Raw genomic sequence first — 27,172 nt, forward strand, 5'->3', positions numbered from 1 at the left:
GTGGAGTTTTCCTTCTCCAACTCATTCAGTTCATAATAGAGAGGTCATAATTATGGTCTGATTCTGTTCCACTCGATGCTAAATTAACAATTTGTAAAATTTGTCTAATATACAGTTTGGCATGCAAATCAGCCCCAGGAAATCTACCAAAGAAACACCAGAAGTATTTTTATTTCAAAAAAAAAGTTTACAATTCTCTGCTTACTACGTAATGAAAGTATTTCCTTAAGATCTTTTATATCTGAAGCCTTACTTACAACACAAACTATAATGATCAAAATATGGACCTCACTGCAATTTTGCAGGGGAACTGCTAATTTGTACAAGATGCTACATGGAACAACATTAATCTTAACAGTAACTGGAAAACCTTTATTTGTATTCTTATTGAAGTATACTTCATAAATGATACTACCCCTAATATGTGACAATAATCTTGTCTTTTACAGGCCTCTAAACCCAGATCACTTAGGTTCACTTTACTGATACTTCACAAGCTTGTTTGGATTATAGCTGCCTTACATAGTGCATCATGATGACTACATGACTTTCAAGATGGTATCAAATTAAATTTTTTGGTTTTATATCACTATCGAATATCTTAGCATATGCCTTAAGTAATACTCTATTAACGAAAGTAACCAGTACAACTACACAAGTAATCAACTGAAGTTTAGCAAATGATAGTTAAGAAATTAAATTTTAGTGTAAAGAGAACCATGTAGAAGCAAATCAGACATAGAAAACGAAATCCCAGACTGCCTTTTTTTTTTTTTTTTTGGCATTTTACTACCACGAAGGGAAAAAAGCATACCACATCTTGAGTGAGAGGCTGAAGATTTCTTTCCCCAATGATTTATTTTTTAGTTTTGCAGAATCACAACCTGATTGTGAACACCATCTTAATACATCATAAAACCAATGATAAATAGCAGGCATAACAGAAAATATAAACATTCCATAAGGAAAATTTATCTGAACATGTTCATTTTCTAAATATCAACAACTCTGGACATTAAGCATATAAAATGATAAAGAGGAACCAATTACATAGCTGGATAGCAAAACAAAAAAAAATCTCTAACTTGAGAAAGTTTCTAAAACTACCACTTTTTTTTTTTGGCAAGCCTTTTTTTTTTTTTTTTTTTTAAGCAAGAGGGGTAATGGTGAAAAAAAATCTGCTGCTCAAGGTAGATAGATTTACATTCCCACCTATTTCCCTGCAATTTACTTGGCTCCTCTACAGCAGGCACTGATTTTTCATTTCTTTTAGGTTAAGTTCTCACTTTTTCCTCAGGCTGTTAGGTATAATTCACTCCCTATCGTACCAGAAAAGTTTTCTGCATGCATCTCACTTTTTCCCCTTGCTGGAAACCCCTATTCCAATCTCAAATGCTCTATCTGCTCCCTTCTAAGCTATGTCCCCACTTTTCACCCAATAACAGCCGGAACTACTACTACCACAACACACCGGGGTCTGCACTTACTCCCATACTGCCACATTCCACGTCAGCTCTTCATACTGCTCATTCCCCCACCATTATTCCCTAATTGAGCATGTTTTATTTCTGTTTTAATACAAACAAATATATAAAGCTATTGGAAAATATGCAGATCTGAGTAACACCAGCAAAAGTAGAATATTTTTACTGCATTACCCAAGAATTTTGATCTGTGAGCAGCTTCAGAAATGCACATCACACTTTTCCCAAAGATGCTCAGGCTGCATGCAATATGCAGCTTAACTGGAAAGTGTGTGTTGGGTGTGGAGGGCGTTGGAAATCAACGCAGCTCCTTCCACTTCTGCCTAGGAAATCCCCTAAAGTTGCTCACCAGTAAAAACCTCACATTCAAGAGTTGCCAGACTTAACCGTGTCACAAAGTTAAGCAAAACGCACGTAGGCCTGTGTGAATGTACAAACCCAACATAAAAGTCATACCAATTATCTCTCACACTGAATAGGAAATTATTTCTCAAATTCTATGAAGTGTATTTAAATATTACTACAAACAGTTCATTACAGCAAGCTCTTTCATCTAGTCCGCAAAAAGACCTCATGTTAACCACTCAATTATACCAAGCAACAACTCTAGTAATAAAGATACTAGCTGTTTAAAGTTTCTCGGCTGTTTTGTCTTCCCATCAAAAGCTATTTTCTTCAGTGCCAGAAAGGACTGAGCATAACAATTACAGAAACAGTGTTTTTATTCTGCAATTTGAAAGCAAATAACAACAAACGCAGACAATACTGATATAATTTTCAGCAGAATTTTGGGATCTTGTGGAATCTCCTATGCAGCCTACTGTAACACATCAGTATTACACACATACTACAAAAATTTAATGACTTAACCACCTTGCCATAAGCGTTAATGAATGATTCTTCACTTCCTGGATAGGAACAAGTGAGACTATGCAGCAGAGAGGCCTGAAGCACTTTTTAATCTGGTCACATGGATACATGAAGCATACCTATTAGTACCATATGCCTTCCTGATTATATTTCAGTTTTACTATTCTGCCTTCATAAACATCACTCTTACAATTCATGTGTCACTGCCTAGCCTGCCTTGAAAATTACTCGCTTTTGAAGGTTTAAAAATGAGATCAAATAAGAACTGCAATAAGAACTCTAAAGAACTAATTTTTAAATCAGCACACATATTAGAATGCTGACTACATCTTCATTTTAAACAAGGTCAAAAAACTAAGGCTAGATTCTGGATTCTTCATCTTTTCATCTACATCTTATTGTTCAGTCTGTTAGTTTCACTCTGCCTTACTCCATTCTATATAAAGAAGAAAATAAAAATCTTAAGCTATAAAAAGAAGAACAAAAATCTTAAGCATAAAAATGTTTATTATTAAAGAAAACCTTCCTTGAAATGGGCATTTTCAAGTCTGAGCGAAGAGCTGCTCACCTATTACACTGGGACAGAATATTTCTAGAAGCATTCTACGCATCTGTGTGATAAGATAGTTAAGTTTCCTTGAATGTTTGTTTTAGTTGGGTTCTCTTAGAAAGCTGAGGCTTATGTTGTCACATCGTCAGTCCCTCCCAATAACTGATTTCAGGGGCAAGTAACGATAGAGGTGAAGAGGCTGAAATCGGCTGTTCTGTAAAAAAGACTGCATCTAAGGAAGAGATTGCTGCACGGGTCAAGCAGCCACCTGTTAGGTTTGGCCTACCAGCTACTCAGTGAGCACTCATGTGCTTGGTCAGGAGAACAGCACGTGCATGCCTGAGGCTGAAACATAATTTCAGTACCTCTTACCTTGTTACCTGGTCAGTCAGAGGAGGGAGCAAAGGACAAACTTCTAAAGAAAGTTAAAGATGATGTAAGAACAAAAGACCAGGGATAACTTCTAAGCAAACTACACAGCAAATTCACAAGGGTTAAAAAAAAAAAAAAAGTCATATGATATTTTAACTTCTGCTAAACATCTTACTACAACTGCAAGGTCTACCACTGCTCTAAATCAAACAACCTGATAATAGAATTATTTCAGATTTAAATACACTTCCTAATAAGCTTTCAACCTAACAACATTTAAACAATTTCAGCAACCTAAGTGTTTTTAAGTAAATATTGTAGTTCAGCAGTAACTGAGCTGCAAACACACTTTCACTGCATTCACATCTGCTATTTAAACCAAAATCCCTGCATACACTTATGTCTAGCTTTACAGCCCAGTGATGAGCTCAGCTACGTATTTTTTTTTTTTAAATAATCAACTAAACCATTATTTTTGCTTTTAAAGGAATAACAAAAGTTTCTTAGCATTGTAGAAAGATTATTTGCTTGCTCCAAAGGAATGTATCCATCCTTTCAGTACTCGTCTGAAGTTGAAGAAAGGCACAAGAAAATTACCAGCATTCACATGCTGATAACAGCCTTAGTCCTAACTGTAAATCTGGAGGATAACTAGACCTGAATGCAGCCCATTATTAGTGAGACAGGCTGATCTGAGCTCACTCAAAAATAGTAGGCAAACTTTAGCACAGTAACGGGAACACGGCATGGTTCCCAGGAAAAACCTGGGCCTGGTATCTCATTGATCTGTAATCGTCTCAGAGTTATTGCACTGAACTCTCCCTACTGATACCACTGAGCTGAAAATGCCACCTGGTTATCTTAGGTATCAGTTTGGTTTTTTTTTGTTGTTTTTTTTTTGGGGGTGGGGAGAGAGTGTTTAAACCTGCTTTAACACAACAAAGTCCAACTATGTGCATGAGAAAAGCTAGTTAAAATTCACCCCAAATTTTAGGGCATCAGTATTTAACAGGTAAAAAAAAATTGGGGGGTTGGACCCGATGATCTTTTGAGGTCCCTTCCAACCCCTTCGATTCTGTGATTCTGTGCCATTTGTACCTTGTATTTTTTCAAAGGTTTACAGATTTCCTAGAGTAATGCACCAAATTATTTATTCTCTATTAGCAGATAACTGTCAACATACTTGCAAAACATTATTATCAGAAGTAGCTGAACAGTAGCTACATCTCGATTACATGCAAGCTTTCCTGTTCAGTTTTAGATGTAGTTTGTTTTGTAGTTCATTCCACTAAAACAAATTCAAACAGACAACCCATTGATAATTAAAGAGAATGATAAAGGCTGTATGCAGAGAGAGAGGAATTTGATCACTTAAGGAATTCAGGCGCTCTCACCACACCCTCTTATTTAATCAAATTTTCTAAAGAGGAAACAAGAAAAAAATCCCAAGCCTAGAGGCATGATCTGAATGCTCCCAAACCTGCCTACACCAGGCAAACCTTTACCAAGTACACCCTTCTGCCACCTTCCTCTTGCTTAACCTAGGGACCGTGAATTCAAGCGTGTTAGCGCAACCTCCCTCTCTCCTCCCTGCCTTGGGTAATCTTGCTGTGCCACACTCTGTGAGACAACATGGCACCAAGTTTCTTAGGACTTCAGAGACAAAAAGTTAGATTCTTCATTCAGGACACAGGTAGACAGCAGAGATCACAGACTGATGTCCAATATACTATTCATGTAAGACATTTCACAGATAAAACATCATTCTCCAGTACTTACAGAATTTATACTTCAATGCAGATGTGACCAAACCAATGAACGGTCAAGCCTTTAAGGAATTTAATACGTTATCATAAACCTGCATCTCCACCTCTACATCCAAACTGTTCCCAGCTTTTCTGCATATTTCCTACCTTTCCCAACACTCTGCTTGTCTGGTTGATCATCCTAAGGACACACATTATGCTCTCAGCAGCTGATAAGGGGCAGCTATCATTTGTATCAGTAGGCCAAGTGACTCGTTGGACTACGCATAGCAAAAATATTAATGCAGTCTACCACACTGCAGCAAGGAGCGTACGCAAAACATTTTTATTTTTTATCACCAGGAATAAATGGCACTCTGTTTCCTACCCAACTCAACAAGCAGGCTGTGAAACTACACTACACAATTCCCTCTCAGCATCTCTGTTTTCAGCATGGAAGTTCCAAGATGAAACTTCGCAAAGATTAAAACCAAAGACGCAGCCCTCGCTTAAACCACTAGGCACAAAGAATCTCACTCAGCAGCTCAATTTGCACCAATGGTACTGGAAAGGAGCAACGAAGAGTGCACACACAGATTTAATTGTGCCACTATAACAAGAGAAGCATGAAAACAATGACAGAAAAAGAAACGTACACTAGCTCTGGAGTGTACAAGCAAAAAGTAATGGGGTTGTACCGCCAGAAAACCCATGCAACTAATTTCTGTTTTTTCCTTAACCTATAAATTGACATGACTAAAAAACGGTCGAGATTAGCACCGAATTTGATGAAAACAATATATATATATATATATATATATATATATATATATATATATATATATATATATATATATATATATATATCTTAAAATTCAACTATATACCTTTTGTTTCTCCAGAAATCCATATTTATGGGATTTCAAGTAAAAAAAACTCAGCTTCCAAAAAAAAAAAAAAAAAAAAAAAACCACCACCTTCCTATCTTGCACAAGTTTGAAAGAATGAAAACGTAACACTTGTGAGTCCTGAAGCCTCAGAAGTCAGGTGGAAACCAGAAGAACCATTTTTTTTTTTTTTTTTCCCTTTCTTATGGTTTTCAGGCAATTATACAGTTTTGGGGAACTGACTCATGGGGCTTTTGTTTGTTTGTTTTTATCCCTTGAGGTTAGATCTAGTGATGTCACACTTCGGCAGCATGGGTATTTCTCTAGCTACTCAGAATTTGACCTAACATATTTAAAGAAAGTGTCTGGGCCAAAATACGTAATTCTTCACAATTAATAATGAAACCTTCTCAAGAAAAGTAACAGAACTGTTTGTACTAACTCACTCTACAATGAAGCCTGATACTTTCTTAATGCTAAACTGAAATATCTAAAAAAAAAAAATTGAAGTTTCTTAAAGTATTTGAAAGGACTTACTAGCAAAGGGAGTGACAAAATTCTATTCCCACGCCCATTTTTCATTCAGTTTCCCGTCTGCCAAATAAGCCATATCACACGCACCCAAAAAAGCCACTAGCTAAGTCGTGTTCCTTGAAATGCTCAACTTCGTGGGCTAAACGAGACCTGAAATGCAGAACTCAGCCATGTGTGAGAAGCTGCTTGTGCCTTCCCACGAGAATCAAGCCGAAGTCACAGCAGCAAAAGACACGTACCTTCAGGACGTGGTAAGTAAAGGAGTAACCTTTAAAATTTACTCATTCAGAATTGATCCAAAAAGGAGTCTGAGCCTCAAATTACCAAGCCCTGCTTAATGCAGCACATGCTAATCACCCGCGCGTGCCTAGTGCTGAAAGGCCGGTCCCTCTCCTGTTGGCTGCAGCGGGATTTTGCCCCAGGCAGGAGGGATCCCCGCTCCCATTTGAGCCCGGAGCGGGCAGGACCCGTGCCCAGCGCCTCCCCTCCCTCCCCGCACCAGGGCGGCCTGGCGGGGCGCACGGCACGACCCGCGGGACCCCCGACAGCAGCTCCCCAAAACAGCACCGAGGCTGCTCGGGGAGGGGGGAGCATCGCCCCGGGGACCCCTCGGGGCTGCGGGCGGGCGCTCCCGGGGCAGGGTCCGGCCCCCCCCACCCCACTCCACTCCACCCCACCCCACCCCCCGGGCCGGCGCTGCGAGGCGGGGAGGCCCCGCAGGCCATGGCGCCTGGCCGGGCCCGGCGGGCCCCGCACTGACCTGTCCTCCGAGTCCATGCGGCTCAGGGGCTCGCCGTCCGACGACATCTCCAGGCTGCCCCGCCGGCCCCCCGACGTGGCGCTGCAGCTGCTGCTGCCGCTGCCGCCGCCGGTGCCGGTGCCGTAGCCCTCGTCGCCGCCGCTGGACACGCTGCTGCTGCTGCTGGAGCTGGAGGAGCTGGAGCTGCTCCCGCCGCCGCCGCCGCCGCCGCCTCCGCCGCCGCCGCGGCCCAGCCCGGCCTCCTGGCTGCCCCGGGGGCCCTTGGGCTCCTCCTTGGCGTCGGCCTCGCTGCTGCCGCCGGGGCTGAGCGAGCGGGTCTCGTCGCTGCAGCAGCCGCTGCTCGTGCTGCCGCTGCTGCTGCCCACCAGGCTGCTCGCCTCCTCCTCGCCGCCTTCCTCCTCCTCCTCTTCCTCCTCCTCCTCCTCGTCTTCCTCCTCCTCCTCCTCCTCTTCCTCGTCGTCCTCGTCCTCCCCGTCCCCGGCCTGGCTGGCGCTCTCCGGGCTGGGCTCCGACATGCTCTCCGCCTCGCCGTTCAGCAGCAGCAGCGGCTCCGGCTCCGCGGCGGCCGCCACCGACGACGACGACGACGACGAGGACGAGGGCGACGACGAGGAGCCGCTGCCGGCGGCGGCGACAGCGGCGGCAGCCGCCACCTCCTCCTCCTCGGCGGCCGCCGCCTGGCCGGGCAGCAGCCCCTCCGGCTCCGCCATGTCGCTGCGAGCGGCCGCCATGGCGCCTGCCAGTCGCTAAGAGCCGAGCGGGGCCGGGCGCGCGCGCGCGGCCGGCGGCGGGGGCGGGCGTGCGGCCCGGGCGCGCGTGCCCGGCGTGCGCGCGGCCGCGCGCTCTCGCTCCCTCGCGCGCTCTCGCCCGCCCGCCCTCCCTCTCTCTCTCTCTCTCTCTCTCTCTCTCTCTCTTCCCCCCCTTTACTCCCGCCCCGCGCCCTCCTCACCCGCACAATCGCGCGGCGGCGGCGCGAGCCGCAAAGAGGAGGGGCCGCCAGCGCCGCACGCGCTACGGGAGGCGCCCGGGGACAAACAACGGGCGGAGGGCGGGGCGGTGGCGCCGCGAGGGGCGGGACCGCGGGGAGGGGGCGGCAACGGGCGGGGCGGGGCGAGCCAACGGCCCCAACGGCCGGTCCCAACGGCTCTCGTGTGGGACGGGGCGGACCCGGGCTGGATGCTGGGGTCCCGAGGCGGGGAGCTGCGGGCTGAGGGGAGCGGGCGGCGGCGGGAGGGAGGGAGGGAAGGAAGGAGCGAGGCGCCGCGCTGACGGGACGCGGGGTGACCGCAGGGAGGGACGGGGCCCGCGGCCGGGCCGTGGCAGCGCCCCGGCGAATCATCAGAAGGCGAGCCCGGCCGAGACACAAAGGAGGCAGAAAAAGGGTTTTTCAGCGGCGCTGGCAAAAAGGAGCGAGGAGGTCCCACTGCGCAGCCGGGAGGGAGCGGGGAGGGTGAGCCAGACGCCGCCTCAAGCCTCCATTTGCTGCGAGGAAACGCTGTGTGGCTGCGGGGCAAAGCGGCATGGCCGAAGGTGAATGCAGAGCACAAGCTGCTTGGTTTGAGTGGAAGTAAACACAAAGAGTTTAACGTGCTAAAAGCGAGGGGGCTGGTTTTGTCTCTTAAACCCGAGGTGGAGGTTGTTAACTTGGTTGAGTTGGGAATTGTGCCCTCTGAAGGAAAAAATAGCTATGTACGTGTAAAGTGAGTGATAAATGAACAGAATGGTTGCCAATCCTATACAAGACTATCGGGGGGGAAAAACAAAAAAATTGAAAAATGAAGACATTTAATATAAAATGGAACAAAGTTCGTTAAACGTAGGTCACGCCAGGCATTGCTGCTTTCCAAGTGTCTTGTCTACATAGACATCAAGAGAGGATTTGATAAATTGTCACGTGGAAGCGATTAGCAAAAGTTTATGGGATGGGGATTTTCAGTGAAACAGGAAGGTGGGTAGAAGCTGAGCACAGAGATGAAGTTAGGTAATTCGACATTTTTGGAGGGATGACGAAAATAATTGAAAGCAGAAAACAGTATTCTGCGTGGATTTAAAATATCACATATAGATTTGTCAACTTTTAACCAATGCTTACAGAGTTGGCTACATTTAAGAAAAAAAAAATCACGAAGTGGTTGTAGTTTCATTTAAAAACAAATGACAAAACAGAACCACAACTCGTTCCAGAAAAACATTGTTCATTCTGTGTAATAGGAAGAATATCACTGATTCAAGTTACAGCAGGTATACCTGGCATATCCGCAGAGATCCTAGATTCAAGGAAGAGTTAACCACATAGGATTCAAATCTGGAAAGGGTGCTCCTAAAACCTGCAGTAGCTTAAATGGGGATGGCTCCTAGCCCATCAACATATGTAGTTGGTAGCAACATCAGCAACACACAGTGTAGCAATACCAAAAATATAATGCCACAGTGGTGAAATAACACCACAGCGCTGGAGCAAAGGGACACGATATTGAATTAATCTTTCAAAAACAAACGAATAACGTCTTTAACCTGCAGAGAAGCATACACAAATTTATGAAACCAACAACAGTAAAAAAAGTCATGCTCGCTTTCCAGATTTCTAGAAACAAGCCTCAGCTAGAAAATGGCAATTGGTAAGAATGCTTTAAAAAAAAAAAATGAAATGCTGTTTCATCTATGTAGTATATGCATCACTATTCTAGCTCTATCAAAATAGACACCAAACAAAACCCTGAGCTTCTACATCCTCTTTGCCTCTCAGTACCCAACCCCCCCCCCCCCCAAAAAAAAAAAAAAAAAGTGCTCTATACTTCCCTCTTTGCTTGTAAAGGTGTGGCACTCCTGTGGGTGGTATTGTCACTAATCTCATCAAACAAAAAGCAAGGTTTAAAAAACAAATGAAACCCTTTAATTCAGTCAGCAGATAGCAGTAACTGAAGTCATTCCCATGCCATTGACCCGTGCTGGAGTTCTCTGAGTGCCAGCTGTAGCAAGGGGCAGAATTGGAGAGTTGTCAGATCATGAGAATCCAAAAAGATAAAATGGAGCTAGGTAAAAGGCAGCTTTCATAACTTGAGAATATGAGCAAAAAGGGAAGGAGGAAAAATGTCTCTCAAAGAGCTCCGTGTACCCTAACGTACGTTGTCCAGCTCCATCTCACCGTGTGCTCACAAGCCTGTCACCGTATGCTTTTTTCAAGTCTCGCTAGGTTCCCTGAGGTCATGTGTGCACGCACGGCTCCTTGTGTTCGTGTACCGAAAGCTGACAGGGTGATTCAGACCGCCCACTTTCCACTTCCCTAAGTAGAGCGGTAGAGACGCCAGCTCATTAGGTAATTTGTGTATTCAAGGAGGGTCAGGGAATGAAACCTCGAGACACAAATGAATAGGAAGGACGGTACGAACCTGCCTAATGGATATCACTTAGCAAGAGATCAGCACCGAAGAGGTCAGTCATCAAGGACTCTGATGATCTTTGGTGCCCCGCTCTCAGTTTTTCAAAACCACAAAATTCTGCGTCCAGGCTTGGTCCTCAAACACTGTAATAAAGACTTAATCAAGCACAAGGAGGAGTGATGACTTAAATCTCTTGTTAGTGAGATTCCTCTGTAACGATTTATCCAGCTTAATAAAGGCAAATCTTTTTCTTCAAGGTTTTTGACTTTTTCATACCCTGACTCGACTTGAAAGAAGAGGTCAGTCTCAGAACAGGTGAGTCTAGAACTTAAAAAATGTCAAGATGAATTGTGTTTGAATAGTCTGGTAAAAGACTAAAGCAGGAGACATCGTGTTAGGAAATCCTTTAGAAAAAGTAACTTATACGTCCAGTTTCACTTCAAGTGTGAATGTTATTCTGTCATTCACACAAAGGGTTTCTGGTATGCTCGGTCTAACTTGGCATGATCAATACAACCGGGACAGTACTTTAAAGCAGAGATAGTTCTGCTGAGAAATATTAATCTGTGGTACTTGGAAGTACCTAGCAACAAAGTACAACAGGGAAAAAAAAAAAAAAAAAAAAAAAAAAACAGTAAGCTAGCAAAACTGTTAAACTGTTCATGGTCGAAGAGTTGAAGTAGAACCATAGAACCATTCTCCACTAGTACAAGAACAAACAGCCTACACAAACCTCTGGAAGGGACTCATATTGCTTTGCAGACACAGCAGAGCAGGCAGAAGAAATGAAGAGTGCACATTTTATTCTCTTACCTCAGGATCAAATGAGTGCAGGGAATTCACACTGACAGCAGAATCAATAACGAGCACGCTCCAAAGTAGTTTCTTCTTTTCTTGAGTCACAACAATTCTGCCATTCTTTTTAAAGGACAGTTAGATGAGATCATCAGAAGATTTGGTCCATATAGTGTAGGTTTTTCAAGTTTTTTTTCCTAACGTTGATCAGCTTCATAATACTATGATATGGGATGCAAGCAAATCAGACCACTTCAAAATAGCGAGAAAGGCCTTTAAGGAAAGGAGAAAAAAAAAATACCATAGGCCCAAGATACAAAAAAAAAAAAAAAAAAAAAAAAAAACGATATGCACCTGCTAGGGTGCCACGGGAAATTCTGTAGAAGGCATTTGGTCACTGAGCTCTCTTCTCCTGCTCCTGCCTCCACATGCATGTCTTAAACACTCTGCAGGAAATTCCTGCTGCTTGCACCTCATGACTCACCTTGCTCACAATATTCTGCCTGCTCAGCAGCTTCTGGAAACTGCACCCTTCCCTTCTTTCTGCCCCACCCTTCTTCATCCAAATTCAAGGTCTGAGGAAGAGGCTGCAATCTACCATTGCTTCAAATAAGCATCCAGCCCGCATTTCTCACCCTTCCCTTCAGACCAGACTGAAACTGCCTCATTCTGCAATCCTGACCCCACCCTCTCCTGCAGTACCCAGTTAATTCTCCCTTTAAACTCAGCTTCCACACTCTTTTCTTTTTAAAGCCACCTTTAATCTTTCCCCATATTGTTTGCTTGAAACCAGGGACATGACCATAGGAAAATTCAAGCCCTGTTTAGGTTGGTTCAGCCTAAGGAAAGCAGCCAGGAATGTATGTTGGGCTGGAGGCCCTCTTTTGTTCCCAGTGGGCTGTGAAGCCTCTCTAGGGACATACACTGGTGTTGCACAACACTTTTTTGGCAACTGAATATCTAGAATTTGGATTCTAGGTATTGCTAGGGTCCCCCTTCCCTCTCTTCCCTCTCTTCCCTGCCCCTGTTTTGTTGCAGCTGTCATGGTGACACACTGCCCCTTCTGTTCTGCCAGCACAGCTGCCTGTGACATTCATGCCATGAGCTAGACCAAGGAACTGATTTTAGTGGTAATAGAAGGGAGGGAAAAAAAAAAAAAAAAAAAAAAAAAAAAAAAAAAAAAAAAGTCATTCTGTGGATGTTGAGTCAGGAAACTTCAGAAAGCTCCAGAGAGCTCAGTTGAATGAAACTGTGTACATTAAAATAAGGCCATACAAAGAACCAACAGTTTGTTCAGGAATGGAAAACCCCAGTCTATCATTCTGGAATGTATCCAAAAGCACATCTTAACCTTAAGTATATTTGCATTTGAATTATTGTAACAACTTGCAAGATCAGAGCATCTGTGTGTTAAGCTGTGTATAGGCACAAACTGTAAGAGGAAGCCCAAGTTCTATAGGTATGCTGATACAATTGAAAGGAATAAAATATTTTACAAATTAATTAAATCTCTTCTTTAAAACACATGCTAATTGACATTAAATTTGCTGTCAAATAATACTGAAAGAAAACAAGAAGCAAAACAAGAAAGCAGGAATATTTCTTATAACTGAAAAACCTTAAAACTTTGGGTTCAAGGAATTAGAAGGCCTCATAATGTGGTTCATTTATGTCTGTTACAGAAGTGTAATGGACATAAATTTAGCTTGTCGCAAGAACTAAAAAATAAGCACATAATTTAATAGATTCTGTGTAGGTAAGGTAAACTCATATTTAGATAGAATTGAGAACCAGCTCAGAATTTGCTTTAAAAGGAACAGTAACTTGCAATACTTCTGTACTGGTATACCTAACTGAGTATTAATCCTGTCACCCTGTCTCTAAACTTTTGTGAGTTCCAGGGACTTGCTTAAGTATTTGCTAAAAATGTGTTTTGCTTTCCTTTGAAACTATTCAGAAAGTTTTCCACATTCCAAAATTTACATAGCTAATAAAATACATCATAGAAGAGATTAAATATATATATATATATGCAATACTGTAACAGAAAACAGAGATTATTTTTTTGTCATGACTATTGTCAATATTTTTGCATTATGATTCAAAAAATGTGGTTCTATAAATTATCAGAGACATTTCTTTATCCTCCCAAAATACCCTATACCTCCTTCTGTACATTTTTTACTTGACTTTTTTTTTCTTTTTCAATAAAAGGCAGCCAAAATGCTTGCATCTCAGAAGAACCAACATTCCGAAAGGCTGCAATGTAGATTAGTTTTAACCAGAGATAATTAACATATTTGCTTCCAGATTAAAGAGTCTTTACATGCTGTTAATTTGGGGAATGTGTGTTTTCTACATTCTTATGCAAAACAGAGCTGGGTTCCAGCATTAAATGAAGGTGTGCACCCAACCACAAATACAGGGTTGCCACCACTGTCTCCATTTATTTTCTGTAGGTCAGTTACTACAGATCATTACAGCAAAAGCAGGGATGGGTTGTTGCAACAGAGGGGATGATTCTGCCCAAGCACGCTGGCCAGTAAATAACAGCTTTTTTTTAATTTATTTTTTTTCTAAAAATGTAGATGTGATGTCAAGAGCAAGTCTTTCTTTGCACACATGGAGATTGTTTTCAAAACCAGAAAGATAATCAAGATCTTGCATGTTGCAAAACTGGTGTGTAACCATTACAACCAAACAGAAATGAATAATGAATTGAATGCTAATTAAATACAAATCACAGCTTGGAAGGAGTACAAATATGCAGCAGATTTTCCATGTTCTTCTAGGATTACTTTAAACTACCGTTCTTCAGTTTGTGGTCCTATCAACAATATACGTTCTTCATAGACCGATCTTATTTTTTTTTTTTACATTCATAGTTTACAACATTTAAATGAAAACTCCCTTGCAGAAATCTAGTTATAGTGTTTTTTCCTCTTTTTTTTTTTTTTTTTGTTTTGCTTTGTTTTGTTTTGTTTTCCTGAAAGAATCTCATGATTTTTCAAGATCAAACTCTTATGAAAACGTGTCTTTCTGACCGCAGTTCTGGGCTTCCCAGAACACACTGCAGTGGGACAGGCGAGGGGTCCTGGAGATGCTTAAGGATCTGGAGTATCTGTCAAATGAGGAGAGGCTGAGACAGCTGGGATTGTTCAGCCCAAGAAGTGAAGGCTGAGGGAGATCTTATCAAGTTGTATAAATACCTGATGAGGAAAGTAAAGAAGACAGAGCCAGTCTCAGTGGTGATGGGCAAGAGGCAATGACATAAAATGAAATACAGAAAATTCTATTCAAACATAAAACAAAACAAAACAAAAAAACTTCTCACTGTGAGCATTGTCAAACAGAGGAGAGATTGCCCAGAGAGGTTTTGGAATCTCCATTCCTGAAGATAACCAAAACACTTCTGGACATGGTCTTGGGCAACCTGTTCTAGCTGATACTGCTTTGAGCAGGGGGTTTGGACTAGATGACCCCTAGAGGTGCTTTCCTGCCTCAACTATTTTGTGATTCAGTATTAGTGAGATTTTATCCCTAAGTTACACAAAAACACAGCCATCATCAAATCTGCAAAATCAGTAAATATTTTTCTGTGTTCCCAGACATAAACATGTATCCCAGCTTTGTCCCATGTCCCTGCAGGGTTGAAAACCATGTTCACAGCAGTCATCCTTTGCACTGGGATTTCTGAAGAGCAGAAGGGAGGCCCAGTTGGCAGCTACAGAGGCTGAACCTCAGTTCATGACAGGGACCAAGTAGTGAGCCTCTGCAGGTAGATTTAGATGCAGCCTAAGAGACTAATAAGTGAATTCAGAATTCCCGTGACAGCATGTATAACAAATTCAGGGTCCTGCTAAATTCTGTGAGATTAAAAGTGACCAGCAACTGAGAATACATATGTTTCATGATTTCCAGATCTTGGCATGCTAGAAAGTTAAGGCAGAGAGGTTATCCTTAAGAGGAGCTGATCACACAGGCTGATCAGCCTCAGGCAAGATGCTGCCATGGATCAGGGTGTCAAACTCTAGATTTCCCAAAGCCTTAGCAGCTGGACTAGTCCTCTTCTCTCCCCCCTACTCTGCTAATGTTACAAGAAAAAATCAAGTCATGGAATGTTTGTCAAACAGCTAGAGACAGACAACATTAGTGTATATAAATAGAAGCTATTATTTGGTAGGTTTGAGCATGAGCAATCGATTACCTGAATTTCAGAAAAGTTCAGATCTACATCCAAAAGCTAGCTTTTCCGTTACTTCAGTATTCACTCAACAGCAGACATTATGCTCAAAGTCATTGAAACTAATGTAACAATTACAATATAATTTTATTGTCATTTGCCACTAAGGACAAATATTTATTATAGCTAGTGTATTTCTCTTCTGAGCTATCAGGGTTATGTTTCCAGTTCATAACTCTTCAAACCTCTCCTGTAAGATCAATGATCTCTCTGTCATGTTCATGGAACATTAGCCAAGTCCATAGAAGTACAGTGTCCCTCCTTACTCTCAATCAAACAAATCTCAGAGAGAGAGGGAGATTGATGAGAACAACCTACTTTTCTGTGCGTGGCATTCACTGCATGTGAAAAGGGGTTTCAGCAGGCCCGAGAAAGTAGCTGTTGTCATGACAGCACTGGGAAGCCCAGGGATTGAAAAGATCTTCATCAGCTCACTACAGCGATTCTGTGCCAGAGGAACCACATTGCCTGTCTGCAATGATGACAACAGAGCCAGGGGAGTGCCTGCTTGTCAAATACCCCTCATTTGACTTTGCAAACTTTCCCACTCTTGCCTTTTGAAGATGAAAATACTTGCAATCTATTAAAAACTGGAATTCTCCTGCACACCTCTTTCCCCTTCAGTACCCCTGCCCCTTCCCTCGAATTAACCTATCTCGTATAACAGGGCAGCACCTAGCCTTCCCATATTCCCTGTTGCCTCTTTCTGGCAACAAAAATGCCTTGGAGACAGCAGCAGTAACCTGCAGAAAACCTATCCAAGGACCAGCACATTCTGTGATCCAAGGCCGTCAGTGTAACAAGTGTCACTACTGTTACCTCAGGTGTTAAAGGCCAGTGTGCCTTATGCCTTGATGTTTGCACAGAAGCCTTGGGGCAAGAGTCTGAGAGGATTTCTGTGGCACTATCAGCTGCTTGGAGTCATACTCTGACAACAGTGGGATCCTATCTGGTCAATTCTGGCAATTCCATTGCATGTAAATGAAATGTCTTTCATGCTGCAGTTAGGAACCCTGCTGGGTAATTGCCACAGGCACCAGCTTTTGGGGACCTGTGAGACTATTCTATTCACAGTGAACCTTTTATTTTACCAAAGTGACTGAAAATGATCACTGCATGGCTGAGGTCTTCATGATGTAGACCAGGAAGGGCAAAGTAAGGCTTTTTTGACTATGCACAGGTTGATTGAGTTCCAATACTGTTTATTTGAAGCACTAGGAAATATAAACATGAACATTTGGAAACTTGCATTATGCTCATGCTGATTATCACTAATGGAACAGAAATTTAGCTTTGACACTTCCTGTTGTGGAACTAGCAACCTAATTTAAATATCAGAGATGTGTGCTCTCAGATGAACCCTACAAGCCATGTCTAAAATCTGGCCTCCCTGGGACTGATGGCAAAATTCCTGTTGACCTCAGCTGGGCCAGGATGTCAAAAAGCCCAAGAGCTGGGGAACTGAGCAGTTTTGAGAAACACATAGCAAATCCTGATATTGTCAGCCTATGGTGAATGGCTGCAGGCAGGTGGGGAACTCTATGTATCACAGGGGAGACCCTAAGTTTTACTGTGACCCTCCCGTAATTCAGAATTTAAATAGTTCAAGCTTCCTGAGAGAGGGTCCCTCTCTCAGGAAGCTTGGAACATGCTGCAGGATCAGGAGACCTAAAGCCTAAATTAGCTTAATGCCCCAATGACCTGCCCTGCAGATGTGCTACGTGTCTTCTAATAAGCAAAGGCAGCGATTCCCTCTCCTGAAGTCTGTTCCCAGCTCAGTTGCTCACATACTCACCAAAGTGGTAGATTATATAGGACTCCACAAACCATTTTATTAGTTTGTCCTGCAGCAATTTAAGCATGGTTAGGGTGGGCTAAATAGACTCTCTTTCACAGGATTTCTCTGAGCTCTAGTAGTCTGTCTCTGAAGCCCTCCACTGAAAGCTATTGTGAAACGTATATGGAGTAACATGGAGTGCCTGCTACAAGTTTTTAATCACATATTGCTTGATGGTATTGAATCTTTGAAAAAATATTGTTTCAGAGATGAATGTTCATTGTGTCCTTAATAATTTTTGCCTATTGCCACATTTAAATTGTATTCAAGAAATAAATACCTTCCAGCACTACTTTTCCTAGGCAGTTCAGTGACTCCAAACAATCTACTATACTACTTAAGATAAGGTACAAAAATGTGGCACTATAAATTCTTAGCAATCTGCTTCTTGCTTGGAGTATCAGGACAAATGGCAGTGGTTTTGCTTCATATTACATTCAACAAGATAATTTATCAGAACCATTAACTTCAAAGTTGAATTTCTAGATGGGTTTGGCAACGCTAAGTACTTGTTTCATCTTGGTGAAAAGTAGATTCAGTTATTTAAAGCCTGGAGAACACAGGAGGCATTTTTTATTATAATGCACTTCAGAGCAAGGTGAAAAAGATCTAATTTTAAATGTAGTGCATCTTATGACAATTCATGTCTACAGACATGTCTTTCACATAAAACTGGGAATGACAAGTTGAGAAAACTATTTGATTTAGGTTGTGCTAGTGTGTGAGAGGCACAATGAAGAGGCATATATTCTATAATAAGTGTAACTCAGGCACTGAAAGGTGTTACAGTAGCAGCTCTGTAGAGAGCGATGACCTACTTCTGCCTTGTTTCTTCCAAGGAAAATCCTTTTGTCCCCACTTCAAGTCACAGTTTCTCTGCTCCTTGCTACTTTGAGCCCCCACTTCCTAATCTTACACAAATGTTCCTCAGCCATATTTACTTTCCAATTTCCCTCACAGCCACAAGTTACGTGTAAAGAGGCAGCAAAGCAGCCAGTTTAAAATGGGACTTTACAGAGGAATCCCCACCCCCCCTAATTTATTTTCATGTGGTTTCATGTGGATTAATTGCTGGACCAACAGCCACAAGCCACTTGTCTTTCAATTTTGTTATATTTGTACGTCTTGGAGATCTTTTTCATACTACTACAGTCAGATAAGGAGAGTTTCTTTTATTGCTCTGGATGATCTCAGTCCATCACCTCCACTCGACTGCAGTAACTTGCTTTGGCATATTGCATGCACATTCCGTTACATACAACTTATTATTATCAACTTATGCTCTGTAGTATAATATATATGTAAATCTAAACAACACAGTTTATATCATGCTTAAACTATGATAAAAAGAAACATTGGTTTAAAAGATATGCATATATTAAATCATGAAATATTTGAGTTACTCCCCTCCTCCCTTACCTAATTATAGTATTAATGAGCAACACGCTGAATTTCAACTGAGATGCAGTAACCACAAGAGGTTGGGCTCTTGCACAGAAGATCTCCCGTCATAATGTCTGCAGTATGTGTATATTTAACTTTTAATCATAAAAGCTGTCCACCTGAAACCAAGGGGCTGCTCCCCTTAGGGCTCAGGTCTGCTGTATGAACATGAACTCTGTTGCCTTGATTGTATGAGACTCCAGATTCAGACGAGAACATATTTTCTGTTTTTCTGTAGTTCCAGTTTAATATGACTATCCAGTTCCTAATGGTTACTGTGTATGATAAAGCAGCAGCAATACCATAACATTTAAAAGCCACTTCATCTTTATGGTTGGTAAAGCAACCCTATTTTATGGGGCAAAAGAAAAGGCTCTGAGATGTGGCTATAGCCCTGCAGAGAAACCTGTTTATGCAGAGTCACATTGGGAACTTCTTTCATGTAGTTTAAAGTATCAAGCCCTTAATATTTGAAAATACACAATAAACACACAACACTGGATCATTGAGTATGGAGGTTAATAAAAATACAGCCTTGCATTACCATTAAAAAGGCTCTAATTTTTTCTTCACAGGTTATTAGTTCACACAATGAAATAATCTCCTTTCTTATCCTGGAAACACATGCATAAAACAGCTCAGATAACATCATTTACATACGGGCTGCGGCGTACGCATGTTAATGTCTGGCAGTGAAAAGTTCAGACAAGTTTGTAATCCCAGATTTCCTGTGCATGCACCGCACCCAGATTCCCCGAAAATGATCCCGAAGGGATGGGGACACCCCATGTCACCAGGGTGGCAGGTCCGCTGCACTCTGCGCTGTGTCTGGACAGCTTGCAAGTCATCCAGTTTCCCAGCACACAAGACTCGTGACAGTTCTGGGCATTTTAGCATCAGAACTCTTTTCAGCACATGTTGGTATTCGTGTGTCGCAGTTTCTTTTGTCACTCATTTCTGCTTGTGGCAATCTTTCTAAGCCTATTGTGCACCCTCCGCTGCCTTTGTTGGGGTTACTATATTGCTTACTATTGGAGCCAATCTGCATTCCCATTTAAAGTGCTATCATGTCACCCATCACCAATCATTTGCTTTCATCCCTTAAAACTTCCATACAATGGCAACCACGCCATGAGGACAAAAGCTGGAGCAGAGAGGGAAAAGAGGCAAGCAGCAGCAGCAGCAGCTGGGCTAAGTTCATCGTGCGGGGTCCTTCCAGGTGTGCTCTCCACCTCGGGCTGATGGTGTGCATTGCTTTCCTGCCCCTGCTTCCCCTGGCAGCACAGCTTCACTTCCCATCGCAGGTACTGGATACAAGCTCACAGCAACCACTTTAGAGTCAATGCCAGCAGGTAGTCATACCAATTTTATGGCACAAGCCAGTGATGCTTTCCCTACTGAAAACTGCAAGAAAAAGGGAAGATGGTGTGGGAGGAAAAAGAGGGAAAGACTCTTATTGCAGCAATAGTGATTGTTAGCAACACTTTTCTAAGCAAAAATCCAGCTTGCTGGGCACCTTTAAAACCACCAGCATATACCCCTACTCTTGCTGGAGGCAGCCATCTGATTAACTGACTAGAAAGTCAGTTTGCTGCAAAAAAGACAAAGATGCAGTTAGAGCATTTGAGGGCTTTGGAATTGTCCCAAAAGCGTGGAGCATTCCTAAGCACTCTGGGATTTGCTACTCCTTTTGCTACTATTTTATCTGGGATTTGCTCATGTATATAGCCATCCTCCTAACAGTTTAGAGCTATCAGCTGTAAAGAGATCCAAGACTTCTCAGATTACCTATAACTAGTTGCTTGAAAATGGTGCAAGGATTCTGTGCAAAGGTGAAATAACTTAAGTGTTCTAGCCTGCAACCAGGCATACTGGGAAAGATGTATGGTAATTCATGCAGAGCACTTCTCTGAAATGGATGTCCGAAACAGGCATGGCTCAAAGCAAAGCTTTAAACCTTTTACAAACATGACCTTACTGTGTTTCATGGGGGCTACAAGATTTTAATGAGTTAAAAATGACCAAAATGTCACGACTTCAGTTCCCCCTTGTCCTAAATTCTGTGTAGTTAATGAAATGAAGCTTAGCTATGTTGTATTTTGCTGATTACACAGAATGGAACAGCCTTCAGACCATGGATGAAAAGTACTAAATAAAATGTTGTGAGTTCACAGTCATTATCCCCCCATATGCCAAAAGTTCCAAATTATATGTCTGAGTATAATTTTCCCAATGTTGCGATTTGAAAATCAATTGATTCCTCTTATCTAACACTGTGCGCTAAATGGTTGAGAGGCTGATTCTCTATTAACTCCTGTCTTGTAAATAATGATCAGTATCTCATATGTAACACAGACATTTTGTCTTTATTACAACACTTACTATTTGCAGCATAATGCACAAGAAACAATAGTTACAAAATAGTAGTGTTGATACAGGCTAAGCAAACACACTTTTTTTTTTTTTTTTTTTTTTTTAAAGGTGCTTTTAGATCAAACAGTTCCAGAGGTTTCCCAGCAATTTCCTAGCTCAAGAAATGACAACTTTAGCTAGTCCCCACTAATACACAAGTTTGCTTTAGTGCAGTTACCAGTGCCTGCATGTGTAAAGTCTCTGGAACAGCCTCCAGGCAAGAAATGAAACATGAAATATCAAAAGTCACAAACACCAGAAAAAGTTAATTGGAAAGTTCAGCTTTTATTTTTTCCTTCCCATCTAGATATGACCATTACAGCACTTAAATTGAGAAAATGCAATAGCCGCTAGTGGCTCTTTCTAAAACAGGTTGATAAGCATGAAAATATTAAAAAACAATAATTTATCTTTAAAGCTAAAACATCTGAAACAGCCTCCTTGTTCTTGCTGACTTTGGATTTTACTGAGAAGGAAGTTGCACGATACACAGGACAGTCCATTACACATGCAGTAAGTGTCAAGACTGAGCAGAGATTTGTGTCATGACAAGGTGACATGAGCTGAGAGTTGCTGAATTCTACGTTTTATTTATTTGTAATCACTTTAAAATGTACGTTTGTCAACTAATGGCAGTGTTGTTTTTTTTTTTTGTTTTGTTTTTTTAGTAAATTCTTATATATTTGTACCTACTAACTATTTGATTTCTAGTAATGGTACTAGTACTTTGAAAAAATCTTCTCTTCTAAATAGGCTTTATTGCCTGAAAACGGGATATTCATATGCAAGTTACTTAGAAGTACTGGATGCCTCACATGATAATGTTTTGAGTCTTCAAGATATTAACTACCTGAACTTTTTATCAGTTTCAAGCAAGAAACTGGTGAGCTGGATTCAGTTGTCCCTATGCTTCTGTAGGGACAACTGTTGTATGGATAAGGCATTTTTTCAGCATGAGAAAAGCAGATTTTACACACTGGCCTGAAGGAGTACATTTAAAATTGCAGAATAGAGTTCTGCAATCAATTCCCTGCAGTTTATGAAAACCACCAGGTGAAAGATGAGGAACAGGTATTTTTTGGAAGTTTTCAGCAACCAAATCTCTAGGTCAGAGATAAATTTTTCTTCTTCTACTTAATAAGTTAAACACGCAGGGTCTGGATTTTTTTTTCCCCTTTTAAACTACACTAATTTCACCTTCAAAAGAGGAAGAGGGTGTTTCCATTTTTAGTCTGAAATTCTTTGAAGTATTCCCGTTTCATAGAACAGGGGTCTGGATAGAATTTGACAAAAAATTAATTCCTTATTTTAGGTTTGGTTTCGGCAATAAGGACGTTAATGAGATCACATCTGTTTTTGTCCTGTTATACTCTATAGCAGTCCACTGGAAACAGCACCATTTGCCTATAGCTTTTTCTTTTATCCTCAACAGAGACTAACCCAGTCTAAACACTGTTTATAAACACATCCATAGCAAGACTGTGCCATGAACCAATTAGCAAACATTGTGATGTTACTTACCCATAGCTACAATTAAGAGTTGCAGTTTCACAACAGCAGCTACCTAATGTCTAAGGCAGACCTTAAGAACACTTTATTTGGCATAGGGCAGAATGGAGAAACATCTCCAAAAACTACCAAAAACTTAACTCCACAAGTAACATTTGAATACTGATACATCTCGAACAGCTGGGTAACAAGTTGTGCACGTCAACTTCAGAAAGCAGCTGCTTTTAGCCTTCATTTTGAGCCAGATATTTGCTTTCAGCCACCAGTATATTCTATTTTATTTTGTAGCAGCTTCTTCAGTGTTCCCATATGGACAAGTTAAGCAGTTCCAAGGATATAACTGCAAGTATATATAATGCTTTTAGAAGAAATAGAGGCCAGATGTTGCTTTTTTATCTTCATGTGCATTTAACCCTTAAAAAAAGTTAAATTGTTTCACATAGCATTAAAGCCAGGTATAGACAATTTGCTCATAGGCCATTTAAATGTCAACTTTCTAAAAGACGGAAAATAACATTTTAACCTACAATTCAAACTGAAATAAAGTGAGACTACCCTAGAATAACTTCATAAAATAAATACAGCAGAATCCAGGATCACGGGGACAAAAGAGAATTGTGCAGAAAAGGCGTGGTGATCCATTTCTGAGATTTTAATGAGTACTATTTATGGCTTTATTAGAAAAGAAAGAAGTTACTTTATTGTTACAATACAGTTACAAGTTTGACATAAATGCTATCCAGCACCACCACTGATTAAAGACCTTTCACTCTGCTGCTTTACACCCCCAGGATATAACCTAACCCATCCATCCAAACACTAGAGAATTTAGTACATCTGTTACTACCACTGTAATCCATTAACATCTCTCTTGTATGTACTCCTGGTTACTACACCTTGTGGGTCCAACAGGGTGGGTAGTAATTCCTTCTCAGATTGTCCAAGAAAAGTAACTTAGATAAAAAACACACTGGTTTTAATTTCCCTGATTTCCTGAAAATAAGGCATTATTGTATTAATTTAATGGCAGATATTTATAAGACAATATTAACCGATTACTCTCCCCCTCCCCCCATAATAATACTTATGAGCTCTTTCTCTGTGAGACAGTCCACAACATACAAAAACTGCCAAGACACCAACTACAACTTTTTGAGTAATGTCACTTTATTAAGGGACTGAAAAGAATCACATTCTCTAGTAGTCTTGGAACAATGCAAACGGTGAACAAAAGACAAAAATAGATGTAATTGGTTCCGAAAAGCATGAACATCTGTAGAGAATGTGTTGTGTTATTCCTAAGGACTCTTGCTTTTGAAAAAAAGCACATGTTCTTTATATACAAGTGTCAGTGCAATAGCCAATAAAGCAATCAGAAATATAAAAATATCCTAGATACAAACTTAAAATAAATGTTTGAAAGCTGACAATATCAGTATTCTGATATTTCTATATATCTGGAAGGAGTATGATCACTGGGATGAGTTATTCCGATGAGGTAAGAGACAGTAGATGCTCTGTGATAACACAGAGCCATTAATCTTTTTCAGTAAGACAAAAATAGAGCACCCAATGAAGCTGCAAGTTTTTGCTGCAGGTGCCCACAGGAAGTGAAATTACGGTCTGTGAGCATTATTACATTCCTGCACCATTTATATTTGCCATCTTTGCCAACAGTTGTACCAGCAAAAACTTGCAAATTCTCCCACCCTCCCCCAACTTCAGTATAAACTGTACATACTGTGCAGATATTCCAAACTGACAACTGCTTTAAACACAGACAAGATCTATAAATGTCCAAAAACCACTTAGTCATTCTTTCCTTTATTGGTTGCCATTTTTTATTTTGTTTTTTTGGCAGCAGGGACAGGAAGAGATTGCAAAGCTTGACAGCTGAATAGCTCTCTCTATAAGAAGGAGAGAACAGGGTGTGTAGTATTTGTTTTGCCCCAGGTGTTTCAGTGATGACACTGAACTTAAACCTCAGCTGGCTGAGCTATAAAAATCACATTCCTCTTGTTTGCTCTGCATTTTGGATGGAAGGATGCATTAATCTGGGGCTACTGTTCCAACAAAGGAGGAAAGGCTATTTGGTCAAACTTTCAGCTAGATACTGTCTGCCTACATCATGATTCATCTTCTTTCCTTCAGCAACCTCTTTCAATATGACCCTCCAAGCTCTGCTGCTAAATTCTGCCTCCTAGTTTTTCACTTTTCAGAGAAAAACGCAAAATGACAGGTAGACAGCACACTGTGTCCTTTGTGGCAAAGAACCCCAGGAAGAACTGACAGCAGAGCAGGGAGTGGCAGAAGAGTACAATGAACACAAACTCCTTTTTAAGGTGGTAATGGGGATTTAATTTCAAACTGCGTGTCAATCTCAGGCACTCCTCTCTGGAAAACACTGAATTATATAGTCTCTAGTACATCAAGATTAACTCGAACAGGATATGATATGTACGATAAAAAAAGCACAATGAGAGCTGGCAGTCGCATTCTTATGAAACTTTCCTTACCACTTATGGCACACACATGCATTGAAGCACACAGCACTTGCTGGAATCTTTAAAGGATTTCTTAGCTTTACATCCTAGACTCAAAAGCTTTCCTTTTAAATCTTCTCATTTTTCATCATTCTTTTCTAAACCTCTTGTCTCAGGCAAATTGAGACAGCTGTGCAAGATGGAAAACTGAAGCTAGCAACATCTGTAGTGTGATGACACTTGACAAATGATTTCAGGTTTTCTTTCGTTTTCTGGAAGATGCTTTGCAGATGTCAAAGTCTCAATGAATCATCATACGTCTCTCCTTAACCCTACTGAATGTGGCATTCAACATTTCCAAATATTGAATTACTGCTCACCACACCCCAGCAAGACAGGCTATTACGTCTCAAGTAAACAGGCAGGAAATGGAGGCACACAGAATGACTAAGTGATTATTCCAACATCATGATACACGTCTGGGAGAGTCAGAAGCTGAACCTGTATTTCTTGCATCTCAGTCTCATGTTGTCTTTTTGTTGTGTGTTGCAGCCTTTTTCTTTCCCATAGAGGAAGACTGGAATCTCTTAAGAGTCTGTCACTGCTACTCTGGTTGACAGGTGATGTCGCCAATGAGATAAGAATCGTTGCATTCCCCACATCAAAAGGTGGAACACACTGTATGACATCTGTTTGCTGGAAGAAATACTAACCATAGAAGTCCTTAAGAACATCAACATTTATTTAATATGATATAAAAGAAATGAGATATGAACAATCGTATCTGAACAGTAAGTGGTTTCTTATACTTACATCGTATGTGCTCATTGTATAGTATATACACAATGAACATAATTACATTTTTACACAAACTAAGCACTGGATTGAAAACCTGCTTATTGCTGTACACACCCTAACCCAAAGGAAAAGCCCAGTACCTCAAAATACCTACACTCCATTTTATTTAAGAAAAAGTAAGCACTAACATTAATGTATTTGTTGACAGAAGTGTGGCAGTAACTGCTGACTTTGCAACCTGACCAAGAAGTAATTACAGCAGAAACAGGACATATTTTACTAAGCAATAATAAAAATGGCACATTTTAAATATATCTATATGCATATATATATATAAAAATTTTACAAATAAAATGTTAAAACAATAAATTGTAGTGTTTAAAAAGTGTAAAACAGGTTTAGTGGTGATATGTAAAATTAACTGTTATGCATCTAAAAGAAGCAAAAAAGTAAACTTATATGATCCGTAATTAAAAGAATGTTAATTCTGGAAAACAAAGTTCTGACTGTAGGCTGCACATTAAAAAGAGCCTTTATTTTATGTGCACAGAAATCATAGCAGCAAGCTGGTATCAGGAGAACAATCTGAAGGTTGTTGAGTGTACATGTGGGCCATTAAAGCTCTCTTGGAATAAACATTTTCCAGGAAGTGATAAAATGATGCTCTGTGGCCAAAAGCATCAGTACTATGAATTTCATAGATTTAAAATATACTGTACAATATCTTCTCACATTTCCGTCGGTCAGGTCCATACATCTCAGGCATGAATTGTTTCAACAGAAGCCATTAGTGCTGGAAGACAGACATAGATTGAGTTACTCTATTTCAGCAACAACAGAATATTGTATAAAATAACTCCTGGGATTAAACACAGCATGGAATTTCTGACCTCATCCTAGCAGGAGTTATCAGTGATGTAGAACATCATGAAGTATTTTAGGTATAAGTTGTTTCCAACATCAGTTTTCCTGATCATTCTCTGACATCAAGAAGCAGAAGTAAGCTTTTTTTAAAATTTATGCAACTTTGTATGAAAACCCAGTCTGAGAGTTTTATCTTGTTTTACATA

At 41.0% G+C, this 27,172-nt stretch overlaps 2 protein-coding genes across 15 annotated transcripts in view; both read right to left on the reverse strand.

The window, feature by feature from the left end:
* Positions 1-8,056, reverse strand: part of AEBP2 (AE binding protein 2) — a 56,518-nt gene extending 48,462 nt beyond the window's left edge. For both annotated transcript variants that reach the window (XM_082771121.1, XM_082771122.1), the window contains exon 1: positions 7,203-8,056. In XM_082771121.1, the coding sequence (XP_082627247.1) occupies positions 7,203-7,933 (731 nt within the window). In that variant the 5' untranslated portion in view covers positions 7,934-8,056. The remainder of the gene's footprint in view (positions 1-7,202) is intronic.
* Positions 8,057-25,155: 17,099 nt separating this feature from the next.
* Positions 25,156-27,172, reverse strand: part of PLEKHA5 (pleckstrin homology domain containing A5) — a 166,934-nt gene continuing 164,917 nt past the window's right edge. For all 13 annotated transcript variants that reach the window (XM_082751738.1, XM_082751733.1, XM_082751727.1 and 10 more), the window contains one exon: positions 25,156-26,895. In XM_082751738.1, the coding sequence (XP_082607864.1) occupies positions 26,877-26,895 (19 nt within the window). In that variant the 3' untranslated portion in view covers positions 25,156-26,876. The remainder of the gene's footprint in view (positions 26,896-27,172) is intronic.

Source organism: Aythya marila (assembly GCF_965140915.1).
Source record: "Aythya marila genome assembly, chromosome: 1".
Taxonomy (NCBI): domain Eukaryota; kingdom Metazoa; phylum Chordata; class Aves; order Anseriformes; family Anatidae; genus Aythya; species Aythya marila.